Source organism: Dysidea avara, chromosome 1 (genome assembly GCF_963678975.1).
Source record: "Dysidea avara chromosome 1, odDysAvar1.4, whole genome shotgun sequence".
Classification (NCBI taxonomy): Eukaryota; Metazoa; Porifera; class Demospongiae; order Dictyoceratida; family Dysideidae; genus Dysidea; species Dysidea avara.
The window spans coordinates 48975443-49000707 of NC_089272.1; the positions used below are offsets into that span (position 1 = coordinate 48975443).

Sequence of the window (25265 nt, forward strand, 5' to 3'; positions counted from 1 at the left end):
CCAAAATTTATGGTGGTAGTAGTAGATGTGCAAATTCTAGGGGGGTCTGGGGGCATGCCCCCCAGGAAAAATTTGAAAATTAAGTGTCAGGAGATTGAATTTTGGAGAAATCTTCAGTGGTTTTAACTGTTAATCAAATACTAGTACTTTTTAATACATGCTTGACTGTTGTATTAGGGTGACTGCTCTATTAGAGTATTTTGATCGTGATTGACAAGTTTCTGGAAGTTAACGTGACTATTGCACAATACAGCTTTGAGTTGGGGGTGCTGGAGCACCCCTCTTCCACCCCCTATGATCTCCTAGCAACCAAGTGACAGTTATTGTTAGCACTACAAACAAACATGTACGTACACATCAGCTTTATGGCACCACTATTGGCCGCCAAAACTAATTATGTGCAGACATTGTGCTATTTGTGTGTTGACCACTTGTTAATTTAGGGCCAGCAATATTGTTCATTAAAGTAATGTAGGTAGTGCCAGTCCTTACTTGTTAGTGAAAGCAATACAGAAACAACAAGCATGCTCTCTCAGACTTGGTATGGTTGCTCCAGGTGTTGGTCCACTTGTCCATACCTCAACTGTTACATCATTTCAGTTGGCCTAACGTTGTTGATAATTAATAAACTATGTTGTAGTGTTTAGCTATGTGCAAAAGCACCCCCCTCCAAAATTTTACCATGTGCAAGCTAGGAAGCTTCTAGAAGTTGCAGTATAGATGCAATTGCATCTTACATGTACACATGGACAATGAAAAGATGGAAAGAGAAGGGAGAATGGCTAGTCTTTTCTTAGAATTACTAAGAGGGGTTCAAATTATACTTTTGGTGTGAGACTTAACCTAAAAGCTGCTAAAAATCAAAATACTCTAATAGAACAGTCAACTACTCTAATAGAACATCCATCATAATGTTGTTGTTTTTTGTCAAGAAGTTGCTAGTGTGTTTCCTTGACCTATGCACTGTTATCTTACTATTGCTCCAAACATCCTGCCATATACTAATCACTTTCTGAGAACAACTTCTGTCAAATGGTTTAATATTATAGTAGGTATTTTCAGTTGTTGCTACAAACTTGATGCTTGGGTTGACATGCCTAAGTAAAACAGTTAATTTCTTAGCATGTATACAGTTAACAAGGCTATATATACCATCTGAGAACTGTTTGTTTTTGCTTTATCAGCCAAAGTTCCATGCTGCATGCATTTATCTGAATCTAGCATCAATTGAAGCTAATAATAATAAACTTTAATGTCATACAGGGTTTGCACTCCCAAACCCCTTGAAGCTCAACTTTATAAGCTCAAATGATGCTGCAGCATTTATGCTGTCACGTTATAAGGGGGTTAGTTGTGGCCAAAAACTAGTTGTATATGTAAGTGACTTTGGACTCATATGCATGTAGTAAAAATTATTATGGCCAAGGCCATATGTAAAAAGTTAGATTGAAATAACAACAGAACAGTCTGTGGCTATACTACAAAGTTGAAGTTATTTTTGTGTGCATTTTAAATCTCTACAATGACCTTAAGATCCAATCGACCTGTGTACTGTCTTTGACAATCCATGCACTATTATATATATATATATATCCAATAGCATTTAAAAGTGTATCTAGCTTGTTCTGTTTTTCTACAACTGCACTCATCCATCTTGTACCCACAATCTTTCAGTACAATAGAGTATTTGGTTAAAAATAGCTTCCAGATTCAATCTTGTGATAGCTATGTTCCAAACATTTCCAGAGGAAGCATCATCCCAGATCCCCAAAGCTGGAAAATTCTACAGATGTGTACTCTACACACTGCATGGTGAGTGTGTACTTGCCTTCCCAAGCCCTCTCTTCATTGTTACTGTTTGGACGTTATAGTTTGAACCATGAGACCGTAAAGCACACTAGCTATACCTTAAGCCAAGCAATACACTAAAATTAGCGATCTTGTATATTGATGGATTTACAATATGAATTTTATTAATTTGTGAATTGATGTAATCAATTAGCAAAAAACCAAAACGCTTAAATTGCTAAATTTAATGTACCGCTAAATTAAGGTATTTCAAACACAAAATTATATTAATGGATCATGTATAGCTGATGTTCATATCCTTCCCCCTCCTGTTCTTCATGTAAAGAATAGATGTTTAGTTACTGGCTGTCCCCTTATATGACAGCTGTATAGTGTTACAACTGTTCTGGAATAATGGTATCATTTTATCATTATTACACTGTCTTAGGTGATTCACTTAAACAAAGTGAGTCAAAAATATTACCAAATTTACTACTGAATAGGCTAAATTTGCAAAATTTTCTGTGGGGGCATGCCCCCAGACCCCCCTAGATAGAGCATGTTCCGCATGCATGCTGAATATGCTTTGCACACTATAGCTATATATTTGTATTAACCAGTTGTCACTTTTCTTAGCCAACCAACCATTCATGTTAGCACCCCCCCTTCTGAAATCCTAGATCCGCCCCTGATGTGCATGGATTGTCTGAGTAGTTTGCTGAGAGCAGTGGCAAATTATAAGGGGACTTCAGTGGTACACATCTCATCAAGTGCTGATGAGCCGGCTCAGAAGGCAAGCATGCAGTATAATGGTACACATCAGCTACCCAGTGCACAGTTTTCTTCTCAGTCAGTCACACAGTGTTTTCCATGTATACAATACGTTGCTAGTCACCTCAGATAGTCATAGTAAATGGTGTTTAAAACATACCCAACAGTGGTAACAGGCTGTGAACAAAGTCAACAACACACATGCTATATGACTGGCTCCTGCAGGAGCTACTTCATCCAAGTGGGCGGCAATGGAAAGAATGATGAAAGATTTCATCTGCTCTCTTTCATAACAGATCAGTTACAGGTTTCTGACTCACTACTTCACAGGTTCACTGTTAGCCTCCTAGCAGATCTCTAGAGGGATAGTTGTCTAATAATAACAGGTACAACCTTTCATGTATTCCTAAATGTTAACATAAAAAGCTCAACCTTATACTTGACAAATAAACGGTATAAAAAACAGAACAAAAAACAGAAGTTATGTTATGTTTAAAATGACACTGATCCTAATATTTTAGTTGTCAGATATAAGACATTGAGGAGAGTTGTTCTGGAAACACAGTAACAGTACTACAATGAAAAATTAATTTATTATTTATACTCCCCGGTATAGAGCAGTAACACATGATGTCACAATAGTTACATAATCACTCCCGTAGGACAGAAAATGTGTGCATCTAACCTGAGGCTTGTTTAAAATGTGGTGTAAGAGATTTTAGTGCAGGGTTATGGCAAAAAAAAATGTGTGGACACAACTATTTTGACACTTTCAAAAATACAATGGAAGAGTCCTCCCACAATGTTTATATCAACAAATCAACATACAATGTCTTACTGAAGTGTTGTTTGGTGACAATCATTTTTTTGAGCTTATCCTTGTAACTAACCTGATGCCCATTGCCCCACGGAATTTGCCATTACACATTTAATTGACGTAAAAGTTATCCCTTTATGGGCTAAAATCGCCTTCCATCTGTGATGGGGATTAGACAAACCCTATGCCCAAGTAGTGGGGCTTTAGCTCTTGCAAATACCCCATACATATGGGGTGGTATGGGCTTAATGTTGATAGATGGATAACTTTCACCATGAACCAGTATTTACTAATTTGACTACATAACCTCAAATACCAACTCTTCCTTGGTTCTACTGCACTAATGAATAACTTCTATAGCCTTATATGTAGGTATAGTGTGTAATATAAATCATGACATACAGTTTAGGCATTACTGGCAAATTGTGTTCATTGTATAGGTGAAATGGCTACAAAACAATTTCTGTGAACACAACAATGAATTACTAACCTTTTAAACCACACAAGGGAACATAACTCATCTGTGTAGATGGTTTTGTCTAACAGGCGCTTCGTCACCAGTGTAACACACCTTGTCTGCCCATTTTGTACACACGGTAATTATGTGATGTCATCAGTTTCCAATCCCTTTTCTATAATATCTATGAGTTAGCATAGGGATAGATCTTATAGCTTCTATAATATCTATGGCATAGGCAACTTGTTTCTAACACCCCCAACCACTATGGAGGGTGTTAATGAGTTCCAACAAGCTTTCATCCACATTTCAACCCACAGACATTCAATATTTGGTTCTACGTTTTTTCAACAGCAAGATTTCAATCCGTGCCATGACTGTGACGCCGTAGAGCCTGCTTCACTGTCAAGGATCATGAAGAAGAAAGTGGTATGGTTTAAAACACAAAATATGTTTACCTGTTAGGAATAGTGTCAGTTGCTTTTGTCACCAAATCCATGCCTCGCTTTGAATGGCACATGACTCATCAACTGGCAAGTGCCAAAAAGATTTAGAATTCAAATTTTTAATGTTTGTGGGTCAAGATGTGGGCGAAAGCTTGCTGGAATTCATTAGCACCCTCCATAGTGGTTGGGGTGTTAGAAACGATCGCGAGTTACCTATGCTAACCATTCAAGGGGTGTCATGTTGGCTCACGCTGTAGGTATATCTGCGACCATGGTCAAAGTTTTTACTGTGGAAAATTTCACTTGACTTACAACATTTATTGTCTTTGACTTGTGACTTGAGCATTTCTTGATGAAATTTTGATCTCCACTTATTTCTCTATTTTCCTATGCACACCTGCGCTTGTAACCTAGTATAATATTTTCTTAGTGCGTACTACCATCAACTGGGAAAGAAAAATCATTATAATTACGACGAAATGCCTGGGAGCTTTAAAACATCTTCTTGGAGACCCTTACTTCTTGTGAGTTACATATAATTCTGTAAACTTGATAATAGTTATGTATAGTTTTCGCGATTGTGGGTTTTGAACCTTCTGTATCATCTTGACCCTTGACTCACTTTAAGAGCTATTTTGTGACCTCGACCGTTGACTTGGAGTTTTACCGTGGTCGCAGATCAACTTACAGCAAGAGCCTGAGTGACACCCCCTTGCCATCTCTTTTTCGGAGCAGGCACTTATGATTTCCAATCGATAAACGCCGTGCAGAGAAAAAGTGGTCTGGCCACACGAGACTAGTATCTGTGCTTATTGCTACTGTATGTGAGACTGTGTTTGTTTTGTTTGCTTACTGTACGATTAAACATTGTCTTTTGTCAGGTATGTTGAGATGCCACCTTTGATAAATTTTAATATGCCTATTTAATACCAGTTTTGGAAAGAAAAAATTTAGCCAATTTTTTAGTTTGGAAATTGTAATCAGAAAACCAGCCAATTTGGGAAAATATTTTTTGCCAGATTTGGAAACATATAAAGCAAATGTGGCATCCTCAAAGCCTTGCCACAATCGGCAAATTACTTACTTTGCTTTTATAGCATAGCATGGTAGATTTAATTGTGGGTATTGATTTCCAGTTTTAGATTTAGTTTATATAAATGAGTTAGGAATCTACTATAGTGGTGTGTTAGTAGGTTTAGGAAAATTTACTGGTAAAATTTGGACATTTGCTAGTAGAATTAGTGCACTCACTAGTAGAATTAGGACATTCACTGAAAATTCACTTGCAGGGGTAGGATTTGGGTTAGATATAATAACCTGTGAAATCAGATAAAGTTAAAAGCATTTTAATATAAATTATTGCCAATAATGGAAACTTAAACCCATAATCGAAAGTTCTGTGGGACGCTATATAAGTGTACACTTAATATTCCCAAAACTGGCAAGGTTTGAAGGATGCCACATTTGGCTACTAGTGAGAGAGTTGCTAAACTTAGCAACAATTGAAGTAGCCAGTGGGAATCCTCAGGTTGCCAAATTGGTGTAACTTCTAATGGTTGGCACCAATTCTGGCTTTCTGGCTATAACCTAGAACTTGCCAATTGTGGGGTTCCATAAATTGTCACAAATAGCAACTTTTAGGCATATTAAAAATTGCCAATGGTGGCTCCAAAACATACCTCCTTTGGAAAAACCCTGACCCTATACACCACCATAATGTAGTGTACTTATGGCAGTCATTTTTAGCCTACCAACCTAGGAAATAGTCTGGTAACACCCGCCTCTTTGTATTATAGACGAAGGGTCTGGTGACCATAGTATATGGTAGTTGTGCTACTACCACTATAGTAGTAGAGCCAATCAAATCACATTATCCAGTTTAAATAATCATGTGACATAAACCATGTAGTTGTGTCATTAATAACACAATAACCATGATGACCAAATTAGAGAGCAGTGGATAATCCCCAAGTGAGACTCTGAGATGCACACACAGTAAAGACTTTTGTTGAGAAGTATAAACTTTCGTGCTTCTTTGCCAAGTTACAAACTAAACAAGTAATACTATTATTATTATTACTTTACAGGGGTGGACCCAGGAGCTGGCAAGGGGAGGGGCATAAACAAGCTAAGTTGTAGGTGATTGTAGGGAAAGCCAGGTTCTCTTGTTAGTTATATTACTACATTTTCTGAAGCAGCAAATAATCACCTCTAATAGTGTCTCACTGTTGATTTTTGACATTTTGGCTTTTGCAGATGATTGCTAGGTCTTAAAAGCTGTGTAAAAGGCTATGAATCTCTTAAACAGCAGCAACATGATAATTATTTCAGAGACGCTTAGTATGCATGAAGGTGCTGAGGGACAATTTCACAACTAGTTTGACTTTGGTTCACTTCGGTTTCAGTTAAATTTGTAATAAATGCTACATATTTTCATTAGTTATAAATTGATCATTCTTGACCTGACATAAATTTTAGTATTTTAATCAGAAGTACATGTATGGCTCCTCCACAAAGTGAGAGGGGGGAATTTGCCCCAAATTCCTCATCCTGGATCCGCCATTGCTTTGTGCACACATTTGCATTCTGGTCACACAAGTACCATATACTATGGTCACCAGACCCTTACATTATGTGCAGGGGTGGACTACCTAGGAAACAGATAAACCTTGAGACTTGGTCTTGATGTTCTAGAACTGTATCTGTACATTATTGTAGGCAGAGATGACAGGTGGAATAGCTGTCATGTTCAGACACTGGACAAAACACATATAATACACATGCTCATCTACATATAGACATCAATATAGTATTGAGAACATGTTTTGCAGTGATAAACTGCACATGAGACCTACACTCCTATAGTAACTGTGTAGAAGTCTTTCAAAGTTATTTCCCCAGCTAAAGATATCATTGTTCTGCGATATAGTGCATTTTGTGTATCATGTATCACCATCAATAAACTGTTCAATATGATACTATAATGAAGTGGTCATGGCTAGTTATAACTGGCATATTAGCTAATAGTTGTAACAATATCCAATTTATCTGTACCTTAAAGAGCCGACACTGATTCTGCATTCACTGTGTATGCATTTTAAATTTCTTTATTCGGTGATGCTGATAAACTACTGATGTGACAAATAGCTAGTGTGTTCTGATATGATTTTTAGTACAGACAACAGAGTTGCTGTTAAAAAGCACATCTCTACCTGGATACCTGCCTCTATTACAACACCCAGACAATTTGCTACCACATGCAGCTCTTCATACCTAAAGTGTAACAGCTACTGTTTTTAGAAGACCCGGGTAAGAATGTTTAACCATAACAACAGCACTTATATGGGTGTATTTGTATGGCTTCTCACAACATTGCATGCCACAGGTAAATAGAAAGGCTTTCTATTTGAGTATCTAGATCACTGTTACAACAATAGAGCAATCACTGACTGTTCTACTAGAAAACTTTGATATATTGATATTTTCTAAGTATAGTATCATATCGTGATACTTATTTGCTGTATTGATATATTGCCGCATCGATATCATAGGCGGCGGAAGAGGGGGTGCTGAGTACCCCCAACTCAAAGCTGTATTGTGCAATAGTCATCACGCTAACATCCAGAAACATGTCCATCACGATCGAAATACTCTAATAGAACAGTCACCCCGATAGAGCAGTCATGCACCCTAATACAACAGTTAAGCATGTAATAAAATAACAGTAATAGTACTAGTATTTGATTAACAGCTAAAACCACCGAAAATGCCTGCAAATTCAATCTCCTGACGCCTAATTTTCAAAATTTTCCTGGGGGAGGCATGCCCCCAGACCCCCTAGAATTAGCATGCTTGGTGTGCTTCACACACCTACTACTACCACCATAAATTTTGGGCACCCCCAACTGTAGCATCCTTCCGCCTCCTATGGATATGCATTGCAGATCTCTAAAGGATATCCTTATTTGAACACCATACTGCTATGCTGTAACAGTTGTTGGTCAATTGTTGCTCCTCAGTTATCCTCATACAAAAACCACTACTTATGTTTATACATATAATAGTTATACGGGCACAATGTGGAGTCTATGAAATTCATAAACCAGAAGGCCCGGGCTGTAGTGCCCTCGCTTCGCTCGTGCGCTACAGCCCGGGCCTTCGGGTTTATGAATTTCATAGACTCCACATTGTGCCCGTATAACTGCTTTAGACTCTATTTCACATTACACTCAGATTACTTACCTCATCCATGGCTGTTTCTGCTGTAGGCTCGGCGAAAGCGGCTGGTTTTCTTGAGATAATACTAGCGCCATGGCAACTATGCGTCCTCATGTGACAAAATAATAGTGCTTGTTAAATCACTGCACGTGAACAATGCGTAGCGACTGGATAAACCTAGATTTTGAGCATATGCTATATTGTGCCTGAAGGCGTGGAGTATATTTATATTAGAAAACAAGGTGGAGTATATGAGATTTATTACCCACCCAAAACAGCCTAAATAGAGTCTAAGTTCTGTTATTTCACTCACAGAAACACCACAACAACAACTATGTGGAATTGGCAGGTTTTGATGACAAGACACTTACAGTCATGTCAGTACCAGTACCAGAAGTGACTTATTCAGATGTGAAGGTTGACTTGAGGTAGGTTTCTACTGAGCCCCAATAGACACAATACAAACCCTAGGGGTTAAGTGGGTATTTGTTAGATATTCAGATTGTACTTCACACATAGCTAGGCTTCAAGGGATGTATACAATGTGCTTGTTTTGTAAAAATGCTTAGTACAACTCATTACTATCATCAAAATCTAGTTTACACGCAATTTGTTTTGGCATTAATATCAGCCACCCAACTGTTCTTACAGGTACAAATGACAACAACTGATTCTAAGCTTTAAAAACTGTTTATTTTGTTCAGTATCTGTAGTCAGTTACACAGGTTGATGTCACTACTACAGTACTTGCTAGAAGTAATCATAGCACCATCCACCTTCCTTCTTTTGTGCTTTTAAGTGATTGTGTGGCTTGAGATAATTGGTATATTGTACCAATACTAACTTGCCTATTAAAAAGGGTAACAAAACCGCACGATAAAGGTTGAACAAACCCCATAATAATATTATAAGGTAATGTGTGATTAGTTGTGGTTGAGGATGGTATGTTAATGGGATGACATAAGAAACCCTATACTCTCAGAAGTGGTAGTTATGTTAGAGTTAAAGCACTGCCGCGCGTGTGTACGGAAAATACAGTACGAGGGGGTGTGTCGAGAGGCTAATACAGTACAGCACGAGACAAAGCTGAGTGCTGTATTTGCCTCGAGACACCCCCCGAGTACTGTATTTTTCGTACACACAAGCAAGGTGGTGCTTTAAGTGTTATATTGTACTTCCTGGTCGTGTCTGGCTAGGAGCGATTTTCTCTAGTACTCAAACCACTGTAAGTTTCAGTGATCAGGATATCAGTAAGTGTTTAACTAATCTATTTCTAGTCGTAGAACAAACTAATATGATTAGTTTGGCTAGTTTTAGTGATTTACAATGTCACTCACATGATCAATCGTGCTGTCTTAGTGGAGTTGTGCCTAAAAGCTTCTGGATCAGATGATCAGTAAGTGTTTATACAATCCATTCCTAGCTGTAGAATGAACTCGTAGGATTAGTTTGGCTGGTTTTATCGATTTACAGTGTGTTGTTTACGTAACATTTCTTAAATTCTCTGCATAACTGTACTGTATTTGCCCAATTAGCTGCATAACTGTACTGTATGACTCATGCAGTACAGTTATGCAGTTGATTAGTACTGTATGGACAATATGATACGCGGCATTGCTTTGATCCTCCCACACAAAGTACACTGTGTACATATAAGGTCATAGAATAATAGTGTTTATACTGTATGTAGTTGTATCACTTATTGGTGTGTAGTGTATAGAACTTGTTAAATGTGAGAGATTTTGAAGATTGGACACATTTACATAATTGAGACACTGTGTTAAGATTTCATGGACATGAACTACATAAGGTCACTATTAATAATTGACTTCAGATCTACTTTGTAGATAGTGTTGTGCATTGGGAGAGTATGCCCTTAAAGTAGAACCTGTTGTTGTGTAGAGTTTGTGTACTGTTGTTGTGTAGAGCTTGTGTACTATTGTTGTGTAGAGTTTGTGTACTATTGTTGTGTAGAGGTTGTGTACTATTGTTGTGTAGAGTTTGTGTACTATTGTTGTGTAGAGTTTGTGTACTATTGTTGTGTAGAGTTTGTGTACTATTGTTGTGTAGAGTTTGTGTACTATTGTTGTGTAGAAGTTGTGTACTATTGGTGTACACAGCATGCAAAGTATGCTCCTTTTAGCCCTCCCCCCCCCTAAAAAAAAAATTTAATTGGTGCTATGAGATTCAATTGGGTGGCACTTTTTGCAAAGGCATTGTTGATTACAATCTTTCAGCCACAACTATACGTACAACTATTTGTCAGCCATGACATACATACATACGTACAATAAATTCTTCCACTATATGCTATAGAGCTGTCAATTTGGAAACCACAACAATGTTTAATCATGTGATACACTTGTGACATCCAGAATGTGTCATATAAAATAGTGAGAAAGTTTGTCCATGCAAAGTGAAGTGTACTGTAATTTGCTTTTTTTCGTTGTAAAATAATTTTCGTATGCAAAATTTGTACAGAAATTTCTTGCACAAAAATTATTATGCAAGATCGAACTACTTTAATAGACCAGTCATTCATATAAATCATACAAAAATATTTGTACAAGAATCATGAAATTTTTTGCACAAAAATAAAGCAAATTACGGTAGTAACTGACAAGGTGGTCTTTGTACAGTGATGGTCTATATAACAAGGTGGTCTTTAAGTGGTGGCCACTAAGCGTGCAGAGTGGCACAGTTGTAGACAATTGGTATGCTTCTTGTCTGTTCTGAACTAATTCACATACTGTATCACTCCTCACAGGTCCCCCAACCCAACCAGTTATCAAGGTATCAGAAAGGAGATTGACCTCACTGGTAATATCATGGGACACATTCAGCCATACCTTATGTGGTGATGTGACATACAATGTGGCCTTATCTGATGGGACAGCAGAACTGGTGGAGGAGAGAACCACTACTAGTAATACTATCAGTTTCACTGATCTTGATAATGATACTCAATATGAAGTGACAGTGTTGGCTATTAACAATGCTGGACCAGGAACTGTTGTTACTACTAATGTAACCACCTTAACTCCTTCAGGTTAGTGGATGTGTGTTAGTGGTGTTGTGATAGTTGTTATATCATGACAATAATGTCTTGTATTGTGTATGGCATTAAACAACAATTGACATTTTCTGAGAACTTTTGGGTACAAATTTAATTTGTTCTGACAGATATTTGAACCAAATTATAATCAATACTACAGTACATATCATACAGTATGATAGTACTGTATAGTAGGGACCACGAAGGATTGGGTGTGGCCCACGAAAAAACATAACCCGAAAACCAGCCTTTATTTTCCTGATGAGGATGGGGCAGTATTGGTTAGGTAAAGCTAAGCCCAAACAAGCTTTCAGATCAGCCCGAAATGCTTTCAACAAGTTGCTACAGAATTTAAAAAAAAGTATTTTCTACTGACTGACTGCCTGACTGATGTCTTCAGACAAGCGTAACTCGATAATGGCTAAGGCTATGGGCTTGAATTTTTCGCTGTTCGACATTGCTTCTGTCCGAGAGGTTTCTTTTGGCATACCATAGTATGTATAATGCATTATTTTTGGACTTACCAATGTCCTTCTTTGTGTCCCATTCATTCTGGCTGACATTGAAAAGTGTCAATTTGGTGGTAGTACATGATGGCTTCTCCTCATAATGGAAATTGTCTAATTTTCATAGTGGCTACTTTGATTGCAGAGGTACTTTTCAAACAGTTCTTGATTCATAATGAGGTTGAACATATAGCTGACAACGAAGCATAATGGATACTTTACTTTTCAGACAATAATTATTAGCTGGGGCACACAGTGCTATTTCTTTTGATATTTTTTTCGTATAGCATGAGTGAGGCAATGCTTTAACTGATTTAAAGAACATCCAAGTTTCGAGCTGGAGCTTGAGTGAAACATGCGCGAAACTATTTGAGTCTCACCATGCAAGCCTTCAGGGAAACAATCAAATTCACCCTGGATACGGATGTACCTTAAAGACCATCTGAAGTGCTTTTTCCTCAGTCTCTTGCGTGCTTTCTTCTCCAGTCAATCGTCTTTGCTGTCTCAATTTAGGGTCAGGTGCTACATAACTAATTGTCTGAAGCCCACTCACAGTGCTATAACTACCTTGATATAGCACTGCGGCTACCGGTATAGCACTGTGGTCACGTATATAGCACTGTGGTCACATAAACTGTTCTGTATGACAAATATAGCAATATTTACGCTTTGATCTTTCACTCCAAAGTTCTTTAAATTATTGTAGGACATAATGTAATTACTAAAATGTGTTCAGCCGCTTGTCAACACATGTTGTGACAATCATCATAGATGATCTGATAATAATAAAAACAAGTACACGAAAAAAATTGGAATTTTCAACTAGAGTAGGGACCATAACACATCGATAAAAAGTACTGAAACAAGCTGGAGTAGTGCATGTTATTAAATCACAGTAAAACAATAAGAAGTGTTATATCCCTACTGTGCTCAAGATACCATAAGAAGACTACAGTAGGGATTGATATAACACTTCTTATTGTTTTACTGGGATTTAATATCGTGCACTACTCCAACTTGTTTCAGTACTTTTATTGATGTGCTATGGTCCCTACTCTAGTGGAAAATTCCAAAACTTTTTGTGTACTTTTTTGTTACCTTTTTTTGTTGTAAAAATGACTGGTGAACCCACGTATACTGCATAGCACTCAAAGAGTGGTCTCGAGACAAAATATAGCACTCGGCTTTGCTTCGTGCTATAATTATTTATCTCATATTTTTCATATAGCACTCGTGGTAATGCTTTAACTAATTAGTATGTTAAAAATTGTTAATTTAAAAATGAAGTAGGGATCTATGCAACAAAAAGTAGTAAAACAGTAAATAAATGATGGTATTACAGCATAGCTCAGTGGGAAACTCCCTACTTTGGCAATAATTGTTATAGCTAATGTGCCAAAGTAGGGACTTTCCCACTGAGCTATGCTGTAACACCATCATTCATCTCTTGTTTCACTACTTTTATTGCATAGATCCCTCTACTTTTACTTTATTTTTAAATTAACAATTTTTAAAATACTAAATAGTTTGCCTAGTTTTTTTACTGTAACATAGCTAACTACGTACAATGTAAATTGTGACTGTTCTATTAGAACATCGCACATGACTGTTGTATTAGAGTATATCTTGATTAAGCTAAGAGGTGTGTAGCTAGCTAGACCAATAAGGGATGAGGTCATCTTAAGTAAACAGCTAGATTGTTAAGAGGTGTGGTCCTTGTGCTGTATTGTTATTAGTCCACCTAGATCTATAATTGATGGGCGTGGTCGCAATTCTATTGTGAACAGGATCTTAATTGCGAATTTACAGATATCTAGCTATAGTATATCACTGGAACTGAAGCGCTTCTGAAATCCAGCTCTGAAATAATTCTGTGGCATCTATATATGTTGCTGAAAGGAAGTGTTGATACAGAAAATTAATGCCTCGATATGGTTTCGTTGGATGAAGAAGACAAGAAGATAAAAGAAAAGACAAGACGCAGAGGGCCTACATTCGCTGAAACCCCTAAAGGCACATCCCACTGATGAGTTTGTGGTTGTGGCGTAAAAATGGTAGCCGTGCGCTGCTTTGTTTGGCCTCTAGCCTTACGACTATGGTCAGTGAAGCAGTGAGGCAGTAAGACTAAAATTCAAGTTATAGCAATTAAAAAAAAAATCTATATTCGGCCACCTGCAAGTGTTTTGTTATATTATATGGACTAGTACTATTCCGTAAAGGTGATTTTCATCGCGTAAAATGTCTCTAGGTTGATTTTTAAAGGTAGAATTTTGGGCAGCATACAAATTTTTCACCACAATCCTTACTTAAACTGTCCTACTGTACCATTTGATACATATAGTACTACCATACTGTATGATACTGTGTTAACCCTGCACATATCATCATACAGGAACTGTGTTATTTTAATATACACCCTGTACTCTGTAACTATTACTATACTGTTGTGTCTCTGGTCAGAGGTCTCTAATCATTTTAGAGAACCTCTCCAGAGGTCTATTAGTGATTTTGAAGACCTTATTACATGTATCTCCCAAAGATCAAAGGATTTTATGCATACCATTTTCTAATTGTTATTAGAGCTTACAGTGAGCAGCACTGAAGGCCTATAGCACCTTGTGTTGCAGCCTTAAATTTGAATTACTACAATATACATTGCTGTGTTGTGTGCCTTGGTTGGTGTTATCTGGTCATGATATCTTACTGGTCGTGTATATCTAGGAGAAGTATGATTGTGTTTGTAGTGTTTTAGTTGTGTGTTATGAATAACAATTTTATTTGTATGCAGGAGTTGGATTTTTGAAATCTGATATGAAACTAAAAATGTGAGTTATAGAGCTGTTGAATTGTGTAGCATACACAGATTGAATGTATTTCAAGTGTTATTTGTGACCGGATCTGCGAAAACAGGACATAATCGCATTTTTTTTCAAATCCCTGTTTATTAAATATTTATAATCTACTTAGCCAAGTGTATACACTGGCAAAGTTCTGCTTCATATGTCAATAACTTTGGGAGTTACAGCACTACAAAGTAGCAACAACAGAAAAATTGATTTGTAAGCAAGTATAGGGAGAATAAATTACGAATGCTTACAAAAATGGTTGTAACTTACTAACGGATTGAGGTATGGAGCTACAATTTTGACCATCGTGTTTGCCATGTAGAGGGGAATCAATTACTGGGTACATTTTTCCTTTACTCGCCCTTCTTCACTGCAGACAAAGGCAAAATGTATGAAGAATAATTGATTGCATATGATCGCTTCGACATGACGTAAACAAACGCTCATAACTTATGTGTCCTTGGGTCTACTGCAATGAAACAAAGGTTTTCCAACGCTTCTTGAGCAGGCGAATAAGATGATATCCAGGTTTTTATTGTTAGTCCCTTCCTTCACTTAAAAAGAGGGGTTAAAAAAATTTATGGATTTATTTTAATAATACGCAAGTATTTCACCCAATGTATCAATGCTTTATACTGTAAATTTAGGCTTGTGCGATTATGTCCCTTTTTGCAGATCTGGTCACATTTATCATTACAGAGTCCATCATGACCGATCATCATCACCAGCTCTACTGTCTATTAAGGATCAAAGTGATGTATGTAATAATTTATGTTGGCTCATATTTTGTGACTTTTAAGTTCTTAGTTACAGTGAAAGTTAATCTGTCTAAATTGAGGAGATGATAATTATTATACAGAATGTTATTACTGTTATAGTAGGGACCATGAAGGTTTGGGTGTGGTCCATGAAAAATATCACCCAAAAACTAGCCTCACTTTTCCCTGATGATGATGAGGTATTGGTTTGGAAAAGCCTAAACAAGCTTCCAGATTTACCTGAAATGCTTTCAACCAAGTTGCTATGAAATTTAAAAAATATATATATATTAAACATAATTTTTTAATGACTGACTGAGTAACTGACTGATACCTTCAGACAAGTATAACTCAATAACGGCTAAAGTTATGAGTATGATTTTTCACTGTTTGAAGTCGCTTTAGCCAGACTAGTCTTGAACCTATTATGCTTTTCAAATAGCCTATTATGCTTTTGAGCAATGCTCCAAAATTTTCCCCCTATTATGCTCCAATTATGCCCAGATGCGTCCCATTATGCTCCAAATATTCTCATATAAAATTATGCATTGATTGCTCTATTAGAGTATCTAATGCATCTGTGAATGTTCTATTAGGATATTTCAACATGTGGTGACTGTTCTATTAGAGTATATCGATCTTGACTAATTTTTACTTCACAACATAGATATATAAAATAAAATCTGATTTTTGCTGTGTTTGTACTGCTACACTATTCCATTCTGCATCATGTAAAATAGGCAGAGTTTCAGCTTCTATGATAACTAATGCAAATGCCTACACCTCTGTATTATGCTAGCATTATGCTCAATGCTTTTGGCTACCTATTATTCCCCAAATTATGCTGGCATAATTGGCTCAGGCCTAAACCGGATACATTCCTTTTGTCATGTACAATGCATTCTTCATGGACTTACCAGTGTCCTCCTTTGTGCCCATTTATCTTTGCTGACAGTGAAAGGTGTTAATTTGGTGGTAGTGCGTGATGGCCTCCCTTTGTAATGGAAATTATCTGTATTTTTCATAGTGGCTACTTTGATTGCAGAGGTACTTTTCAAACAGTTCTTGACTTGTAATGCAGTGTAACAGGTTGAACATAGCTGACAATAAAGCGTAATGGATACTTCAGTGTCCAGTGTCCTCCTTTGTATTTTACTTTTTCAGTAGCAGAGGTTATCATGTATATTAATTTGGTCAAATCCATCACAAGACGATGAACTAGTGAACTAGCTGACGTGCGAATGGGAAGCCAGTTGGAGATGCTATCCCAAGGAGTGCGAACACATTTCGAAGATCTCCACCAAAGTCAGCTCTATTTTTATTGCATTAGCTGACCTTCATCTCAAGTTCTAGCCACTCATTGTGCTCATGTGATCATCTAAAATAATTGGCGAAAAATACTTTTGCAAATTGAATGCTATTCGTCAAATTTTTTTACCGCAAAAGTTTTTTATTATACGGTAGTCCATTCCACTCACTGCCATCTTGTAAAACAATTAAATGATGTCATACAAAGTATTGGTTATGTCATACAAAGTATCGGTTATGTCATACAAAGTATTGGTTATGTCATACAAAGTATCGGTTATGTCATACAAAGTATCGGTTATGTCATACAAAGTATTAGTTATGTCATACAAAGTATCGGTTATGCTATCGGTCACTTAAACCATAATCAATACTGATCTGATACCACCAAAAATGGCTGATACTGATAAAATTGTTGGTATTGGTACATAACACTAGTACTGTTGAGAATACTCCATAGTTACTGAGTTAGAATCTACACATGCAGTGCCTAAGTGTACCTCATGCATGGGCACACTTATCCTACTAAGCACATGGTCTTGTGTATGCCATATATAGCTACATCTATAAAGCTAGCTGAACTACTCATGATAGTCACTTATCCCTGTACCACTCTCACTTAGAAAGCAGTTGATTTAGATATTTTTAGCATAATTAAAACCATACATTAAAATCTGAAAATGTGACCGAATTTTGGAAAATCAACCATATTGCCATGGTATGGGCACATTTTACACTTAAAAATTAACATTTATTGACCAAATAACAAGCTTTATATATAGTACAAATCTACTTGTTAATAATTGTAAGCCATTTTCAATACCTTAAATTAATAGAAAATTCTAGAAATATTTTTATAACTGTGCTCTACTCCTAATAGTAATCCACTAAACATGAAAATTCTAATTATTTCATGCACACTCATATGGGTGATTTTCCAAAATTCAGTCACAAATAGCTTTGCACCCCCAAACTTCCTTTGTCTAGTGTCTAGCTACAGTCTGTACTACTCACCTTGCCAAACCCTGGATCCACTCAAGTGAAGTGTTATACACTATATAAAACCTCAGTCCTACTGTATGAAAGATAAAAATTATGTTAATAAGGTCATAATACCACAAAGGGTTCCCTGCCATTTACATGTTAAGTTGTGTTATATGACTGCTGTTTTAATTAATAATATAAAACAATTGTCCAATTAGTATGGTAGTGACCACACCCACCACAACAGGAGAGTATATAGGATCTGGTGATATTGGTCAGTATTCTTGGACGTGTTTAAAAACATTAAGCATTTCTTAGACATGTGGTATTGGATTATAGACAGGTGATCCTAACCAATGTTGCCACCAGACCTTATACCCTAGTGTGGAGGTATGGTGTGGGTGTGAGTAGTCTGTGGAGACCATGTTGCAATGTCTCCTAAACTAAAAAAAAATGTTTAAATGACAGATCAATATTAGGTACTGCACGTACTTTATCAGGGGAATTTCCTGGTGTGATCACTTGACGACCACAACAAATCTTTCACTTCACCAGGTGTCACTATACTAGGTGGATCACATGATCAGGACACCTTTGATGCTGTGCTACCTATAATAAACCAGGTGCCCAGTTAATACTATTCCCTGAATTTATTAACTAACTCTTTCTAAATTTTACTTTCTAAAGCTACAGAGCCACACAGGTAAGTCCATACTATGATGCACAACATTTCAAATTTCCCTGCTATAGTAGTTGTATATATATTATTATTATACCACCTCACCATCACAATAAGCTCATCCATATAACATGACCAAATTTGTGGAAGCTACCTTTATCACACACAAAATTTGACCCATTATATGAACTTTGAAGCTTCAGAACTTTTTTATCATAGCGTATAATTGCCTGAAATTTTCCATGAGTGTAACTACAGTATCTGACAGCATTTTGATACCAAGCACAAGTGTTACATTGTTTTGTTTGCTGGTATGTAAAACGTGTGGAAAAAGTACCTTTTCATAAATCCGGTCACATAATTATGGTAAGAGGGCTAACCACAAACACAATACCAGGTACTTGCATTATACAGTATGTACCAATAGTTGCTGTTCTGGACATTTGAAAAGTACTACAGCATACTATTAATTATTGTTGTAATAATACATGCAAATTACTGGTAGGTTATTAAAATTGAATGTATTTCATAATTCACCAATTATTTTTATAATTCATCGTTTACGTTGTTATGCATTGCTAGGGATATATGAGGTACAAAATTTTAGTTAATCTATAGCATTATCTAACTGAACAGTCATTTTTGATTTTGAACACTGGATAATCATTGTGTACTGTATGTGAGTGGTCCCAACATGTACAGAATACACATGGGGCTCCATGATATCTTCTGCCACATGACATTGGCATAAGGTAGTCATGTACATTTACTATACTAGTATTCAGTGAGTGACTAGCCAATGTTCTATAAAATGGCCACTCACCTTCCCACCCTTATTTAGAACCCTACAGTATACCTACCTCAAGTCAACCTTCACATCTGAATAAGTCACTTCAGGTACTGGTACAGGCATGACTGTGAGTCTCTGGTCATCAAAACGTGCCAACTCCACATAGTTGCTCTTGTTATGTTTCTGTGAGTGAAATATAAAAGATAAATAAACAAACATGCCAATAAATTTGACAATTCTTTTAGGTGGGTAGTGAGATTGGTGGATTTTATATTGAAACACAAAATACAGTCAGATGACAAGTTAAAGATAGAGGTCAAATTTGGGGTCCCCATGGACCCTTCTTGTACTCAAATGGCTCCAACTAAGTAATTTGTGGCTGAACCCAGAGGTCATGCGTCATAAGCCTACGATGTAAAATTATGCAACCAAGTATTGCATGTACATGTTCTAGGTGTTAAGGGTTGTTTAGCAGCTAGGAAAGCAGCGCATTGTACTGAGAAGATTTGTAAGGATGCTGCAATGCTCTGGTATGGATATACAATCTGTTCTTTAGAATATTAAGAGGTGTGAATGTTGAATTAGTTCAACACTTTCTTTGAGATCATGATGACTCATGACCAACCTCATCTGGGATTAACCCACCATAATAAACACCATTCCAACAATGCCGTGGTCAGCACCAAATGTCTATAGCTACTTGTGGTTGTCACAAAGTCTACCACAGAAACTGGAATTGTCAGTTCTGAAACAGTGAAGCATATTAACATGATATTCCATTAAGCCAACAATACAACTGTGGTGAAAATTTGTGTGTGTGTGTGTGTGTGTGTGTGTGTGTGTGTGTGTGTGTGTGTGTGTGTGTGTGTGTGTGTGTGTGTGTGTGTGTGTGTGTGTGTGTGTGTGTGTGTGTGTGTGTGTGTGTGTGTGTGTGTGTGTGTGTGTGTGTGTGTGTGTGTGTGTGTGTGTGTGTGTGTGTGTGTGTGTGTGTGTGTGTGTGTGTGTGTGTGTGTGTGTGTGTGTGTGTGTGTGTGTGTGTGTGTGTGTGTGTGTGTGTGTGTGTGTGTGTGTGTGTGTGTGTGTGTGTGTGTGTGTGTGTGTGTGTGTGTGTGTGTGTGTGTGTGTGTGTGTGTGTGTGTGTGTGTGTGTGTGTGTGTGTGTGTGTGTGTGTGTGTGTGTGTGTGTGTGTGTGTGTGTGTGTGTGTGTGTGTGTGTGTGTGTGTGTGTGTGTGTGTGTGTGTGTGTGTGTGTGTGTGTGTGTGTGTGTGTGTGTGTGTGTGTAATAGACATCCGGATAGACTATAGCAATGCTAAAAGTGAGCTGAGAGGAAAAAATGGAGGCTGAACTAGAAGAAAGGCACTCAGAAGGTTAAGCAAAACCAGAGAATGATGGTAGTGGAGATTAGAAACGTTGATCAAGTTGTGTAGCTACAGGATGATGAGTGAGTAGCATAATGTTTTATCACCTCAGTTCTGTGTAAGGGTGGTAGTCTCATCCTCCAAGCCCTTTTCGTGGGGGTACATAGCACTTATCAATTAGAAATTATAAGTACAGTGTGCTCCCTCCTAACAGTGTGCTCCCTCATGGCAGCTAACAACAGCTAACAAAAGTGTAAATGACTATCTACCATTGGTCTACATTATTATCAATTGTTGCATGCTCAGTGGTACTTGTGTACATATATACATGTACCAGCATACTGTTATTCTGTGAAAAGTTTCAGTACAAATTTTACCATTGCAGCTATACAGCTATAACTGGGCAGTATAGCATGAATGTACGTATATATGTGTGACCGGATCTGCAAAAAGGGATCTTATCAAATTTCCAAGTTTGATGGGTAATAACTCATCATGTGTTTAACCTATTGTCTTAAAATTGCATCCAGGAATGGTGCTATGTTAGGAGTGTAAGGCGACCAAATTTCAGGCTGGCACTACCATACTCACAAGTCAAGTTATGGATTGCCAAGTACATGCAATTGGAAAGGCTATAAGACCCCTTTTTGCAGATCCGGTCACATATATATAATTATATGGGTGAATATATACACTGAATTATAATGCTTTTATTTCAGTATAATTATAGTCACAAGAATTTGTTATTGTATTTTAGTACGAGGCCTCACCCAATCTGATACAGTGTAGCTGCTGCATCCACTGGAAGACCATTATTATAACTACTATAATGTGCTACACCAAGCAATGTTTCCTTAGTAACAATTCTCTTTAATGTATCATACATTGGTATAGAATTTTTGATGTTATAGTTTCACCTATTAGCTATTAGTTCTGGTCATAGCCAATTTTTGTATAGATGTGGGTCACTGAATGATGGCATCTAAACTATCTAGGCTTCTGTTTACAGCTGAAATATAATTATTCTTTGTACACAGCCATACAATAGTTTATTTTACTAATAGTGGTTTTCAGTACCATGTGTATAGCATGCAACATATACCTGTGCTGTAACCATGTGGTAAAATTTGGCAAGGTCATATGTGACCGGATTTGCGAAAAGGTACCTTTTTCACACACAAAATTTGACCCATTTTTTTGAACTTTAAAGCTTCATAACGTTTTGATCATGGAATATATTTGCTTGAAATTTTCATTGAATGTAGCTATAATATGTGGCTACATTTTGATACTAAGAGCAAGTTAATCAGTCTACGGAGTCAAGTGTTACATCATTTTGTTTGCTGGCATGTCAAATGTGTGGAAAAGGTACCTTTTCGCAAATCCGGTCACATATAGTCTTGATAATTGATCTGGTTTTGTCAGACCCATGTAGTCACATAATTTATTTGGTTAAAAGTGTTTTTAGTTTTAGTACGTAACTATGTATGTAGGTATACCTTAAAACTTGAGCAACACTATCAGTCACATAGATATCAGTATGATACATCCATAAACGTAATGGCATTCATACAAGACTGAGTCGACCACATGCATGCACTCTAAATTATATTGTTTATCATTCTTGGTGCTTTTTGAACATCATGTGCTATAATTATACTGTCTGATTATATAATTATACACAAAGTCATAGCCATTAACACGGATGCTGGTATCATGGGTCATGGGGTATAATGGGTTGCATAATATTACCTTAAGATTGTATTTAATGGCTGCATATTTACATATATTAAGAGGAAAGGGATTATACTACTTCAGACTTTTAGACACAGATCATAAGCTATAACCACAAATCAAATTGGGTGAAAATGTAGCTCTTTAAGCTGTATCACTATTATACTTATTAGGAATACTGTTGCAGATTAGCATGTATCCATCACCATGGGAGTACAAAGTTGTTAAGTACAGTGCACAAACTAAGTCGGTGTTTTGACTGTCATTAAATATTTCTATATAACATTTACCTCACGAAGATGAAACAGCTAGCTAATGACCATATGAAAATATATAGCTATTATAGTGACTCATAATATCCCATATGAATTTCTCATAGCAACATTTGCAGTACTAGTGCTTTAGAGAAAAGCTAGATTACGAAAAGGTATGCCAATTTTAGGATAGTGTAATTCATAGTTACACCATCCCTATACAAGTACATGTAGCTAGTGCATGAAATATCCAGCGGGATCATGCACTGTAGGTAAGCAATGCTTTTAAATCTTGTTTTCAATGAAGTGACTATACCACGACTACACTCTAAAGCTTTATAGATAACGATCTTTTTTTAGATGATTATTTTTTGATACAAAATAAACACATTAAACAGAAACAAAATATAGCACATTAAACAGATGAGTCAAGCTGACCAAGCGCAGTTCAGCAGAGGTTTTGGGGGCGCTCCACAGGTCTGACAGTCCCACTGCCCCGCGGATAGCCAGGATGGTAGACTGGAGTAAAGAAAATGAGATGCAACATCACATCAGTGAAAGTGTCTTGGTAGCTATAGGGTGTCTTGTGAGCTATAGGGTGTGCCATGCTTCTTAGAGAGTAAATCTAAGCAGCTATAGAATATAGCTGCCTCCCTACCAAATCCACCAAATGTAGAAAACACAAGAGGAGTAAATGAACCACACTCCATGCACACTTAGTCTCGCATAGCCAGACCCTATTTCTCCGCACGGCGCTTATCGATTGGAAATTATAAGCGCCTGCTCCGAAAGGGTCTGGGGACTCTACAATAGAAAAGTTCTGCAGGCAAATCACCCCTGGGTAGGTGAGCGTTGATTGGTCCTAAACCACTTTCAGAAGAGGTGTGGATGACCACAGTTGGCTTCATCCTTCAGCCTGTTCAAACTTTAATTACATCGTGGCATAGAAGCCAAGTGTGGTCATCCACACCTCTTCTGAAAGTGGTTTAGGACCAATCAACGCTCACCTACCCAGGGGTGATTTGCCTGCAGAACTTTTCTATTGTAGAGTCCCCAGACCCTTTCGGAGCAGGTGCTTATAATTTCCAATCGATAAGCGCCGTGCGGAGAAATAGGGTCTGGCTGCGCGAGACTAATGCACACTGTGAAGTGCAGGTGTTAAAAGTCCTTTACGAGCCACATCAACTGATCTTGCTTGGAGCACGACACTATACAGTCTTCACATTACGCGCACAGTTTGTGTTATATAGACAGTGCTGGTACAATGCTATTGATTGAGAAAGAATAGTGACACCAATTTGAAAAATAGCCATGTGTTTATTAGTATCCGCTACTCATAATCATTTCTATTTCAATCGAATTGTAAGACTTTGGAATCATCTACCTATTTTATACTTATCCTTACCATCTTATGCCATCAAAAAAAACTTACAAAGCATCTATGGGACCATTTAATGGTTAACTATAACTCTGATCGATCCTGTTCATTTCATCTCTCATGTCCATGCCACCAATGCTCAAGACAACCAGCCTCTACCAATTTTCTCCCCCTTTAATTATTGACACTGATCTGCAAACTATAGCATAGTTACTCTACACAGTTAAGTAAATTTAGTAATAAGTATTAATTGTGATGAATGTATAGCTAGGGTCCGCAACGCGAAAAATCGATATCCTCCAATCAACTACCTAACTATTGTCATGTGTTAGGCTAAGTGTAACTTGAATAACACCAGCGTGGCAGCCAAGTTTGTCACTTTCTTCTGGTAGAAAACGATACAAATGTCTTAAAATCACGTGATTTTTAGCTGCAGCGGCTCGTAGGGTTCTTCGTATGCCACGATATTCACTCTCAAAATTGTTCAAGTAGTCTATCATCAACTCAAAGTATTGGTGGTTTGATTTTATAGGTCAGTTTCTGGTGGCAGCACGATCTGTGCAGCTTTTTGACGACAGACAAAATGTTTCTTCCTCTGGAGCACAGGACAAGCAGAGCAGCAACTGCGCCGTGGGTCAGCAATGACCAGTACTAGGTAAAGTACCTGCATGCGGAGTATGGTTATAATTAAAGCTTGTTAGCCATCTGGCTGAGCCATCTATATGCTGAAATTCGGCCAAAATGACGCGATTTTTGCAAACAAATACCAGAATGGTTGATACATCAGTGAGACAGTCTCCAACAACAAGGATACGAAGCTTATAAACACCTAACAATACGGCTATCTCAACGCATAGAGCAATCCAGTGCATGAAATAGGCACTCACGTGATTGAAATTCAAATTACGGAAATACCCATGAAATCGCTTTCATTTCTGAATAGGAACCATGCAATGTGCTCCTTTTGTAAATATTTGTGTTAATTGTTCACTCAGGCGTGGTCTGGGCCAGTGCAGGTGTGTTTTGTACTATGATGGTATCGTAGGAAAAGTCTTAGACTGCTGGGCTAGTCGAGATGCTGAACCTAACGCACACAAACTGATTGTCACTTGATTCC

General features: G+C 37.4%; 3 protein-coding genes across 3 annotated transcripts in view; 1 reads left to right on the forward strand and 2 right to left on the reverse strand.

The window, feature by feature from the left end:
• Window positions 1–25265, reverse strand: part of LOC136267125 (E3 ubiquitin-protein ligase TRIM71-like) — a 49428-nt gene that overhangs the window by 4535 nt on the left and 19628 nt on the right. The window lies entirely within an intron of this gene.
• On the forward strand, window positions 9520–15661 carry LOC136267167 (endoglucanase E-4-like; the record flags this gene model as incomplete). Its single annotated transcript, XM_066062258.1, is given in 5 exon segments — window positions 9520–9722; window positions 9775–9893; window positions 11265–11546; window positions 14847–14883; window positions 15604–15661. Coding segments are annotated over 4 exon segments (384 nt in total), but the record flags the coding sequence as incomplete, so codon positions are not given.
• The window catches only part of LOC136242027 (uncharacterized), a 9079-nt gene continuing 2264 nt past the window's right edge, over window positions 18451–25265 (reverse strand). The window contains exons 6-8 of the mRNA XM_066033350.1: window positions 23255–23342; window positions 19494–19606; window positions 18451–18520 (exon numbers count right to left, since the gene is read on the reverse strand). Coding sequence (XP_065889422.1) covers window positions 18451–18520; window positions 19494–19606; window positions 23255–23342 — 271 coding nt within the window. The remainder of the gene's footprint in view (window positions 18521–19493; window positions 19607–23254; window positions 23343–25265) is intronic.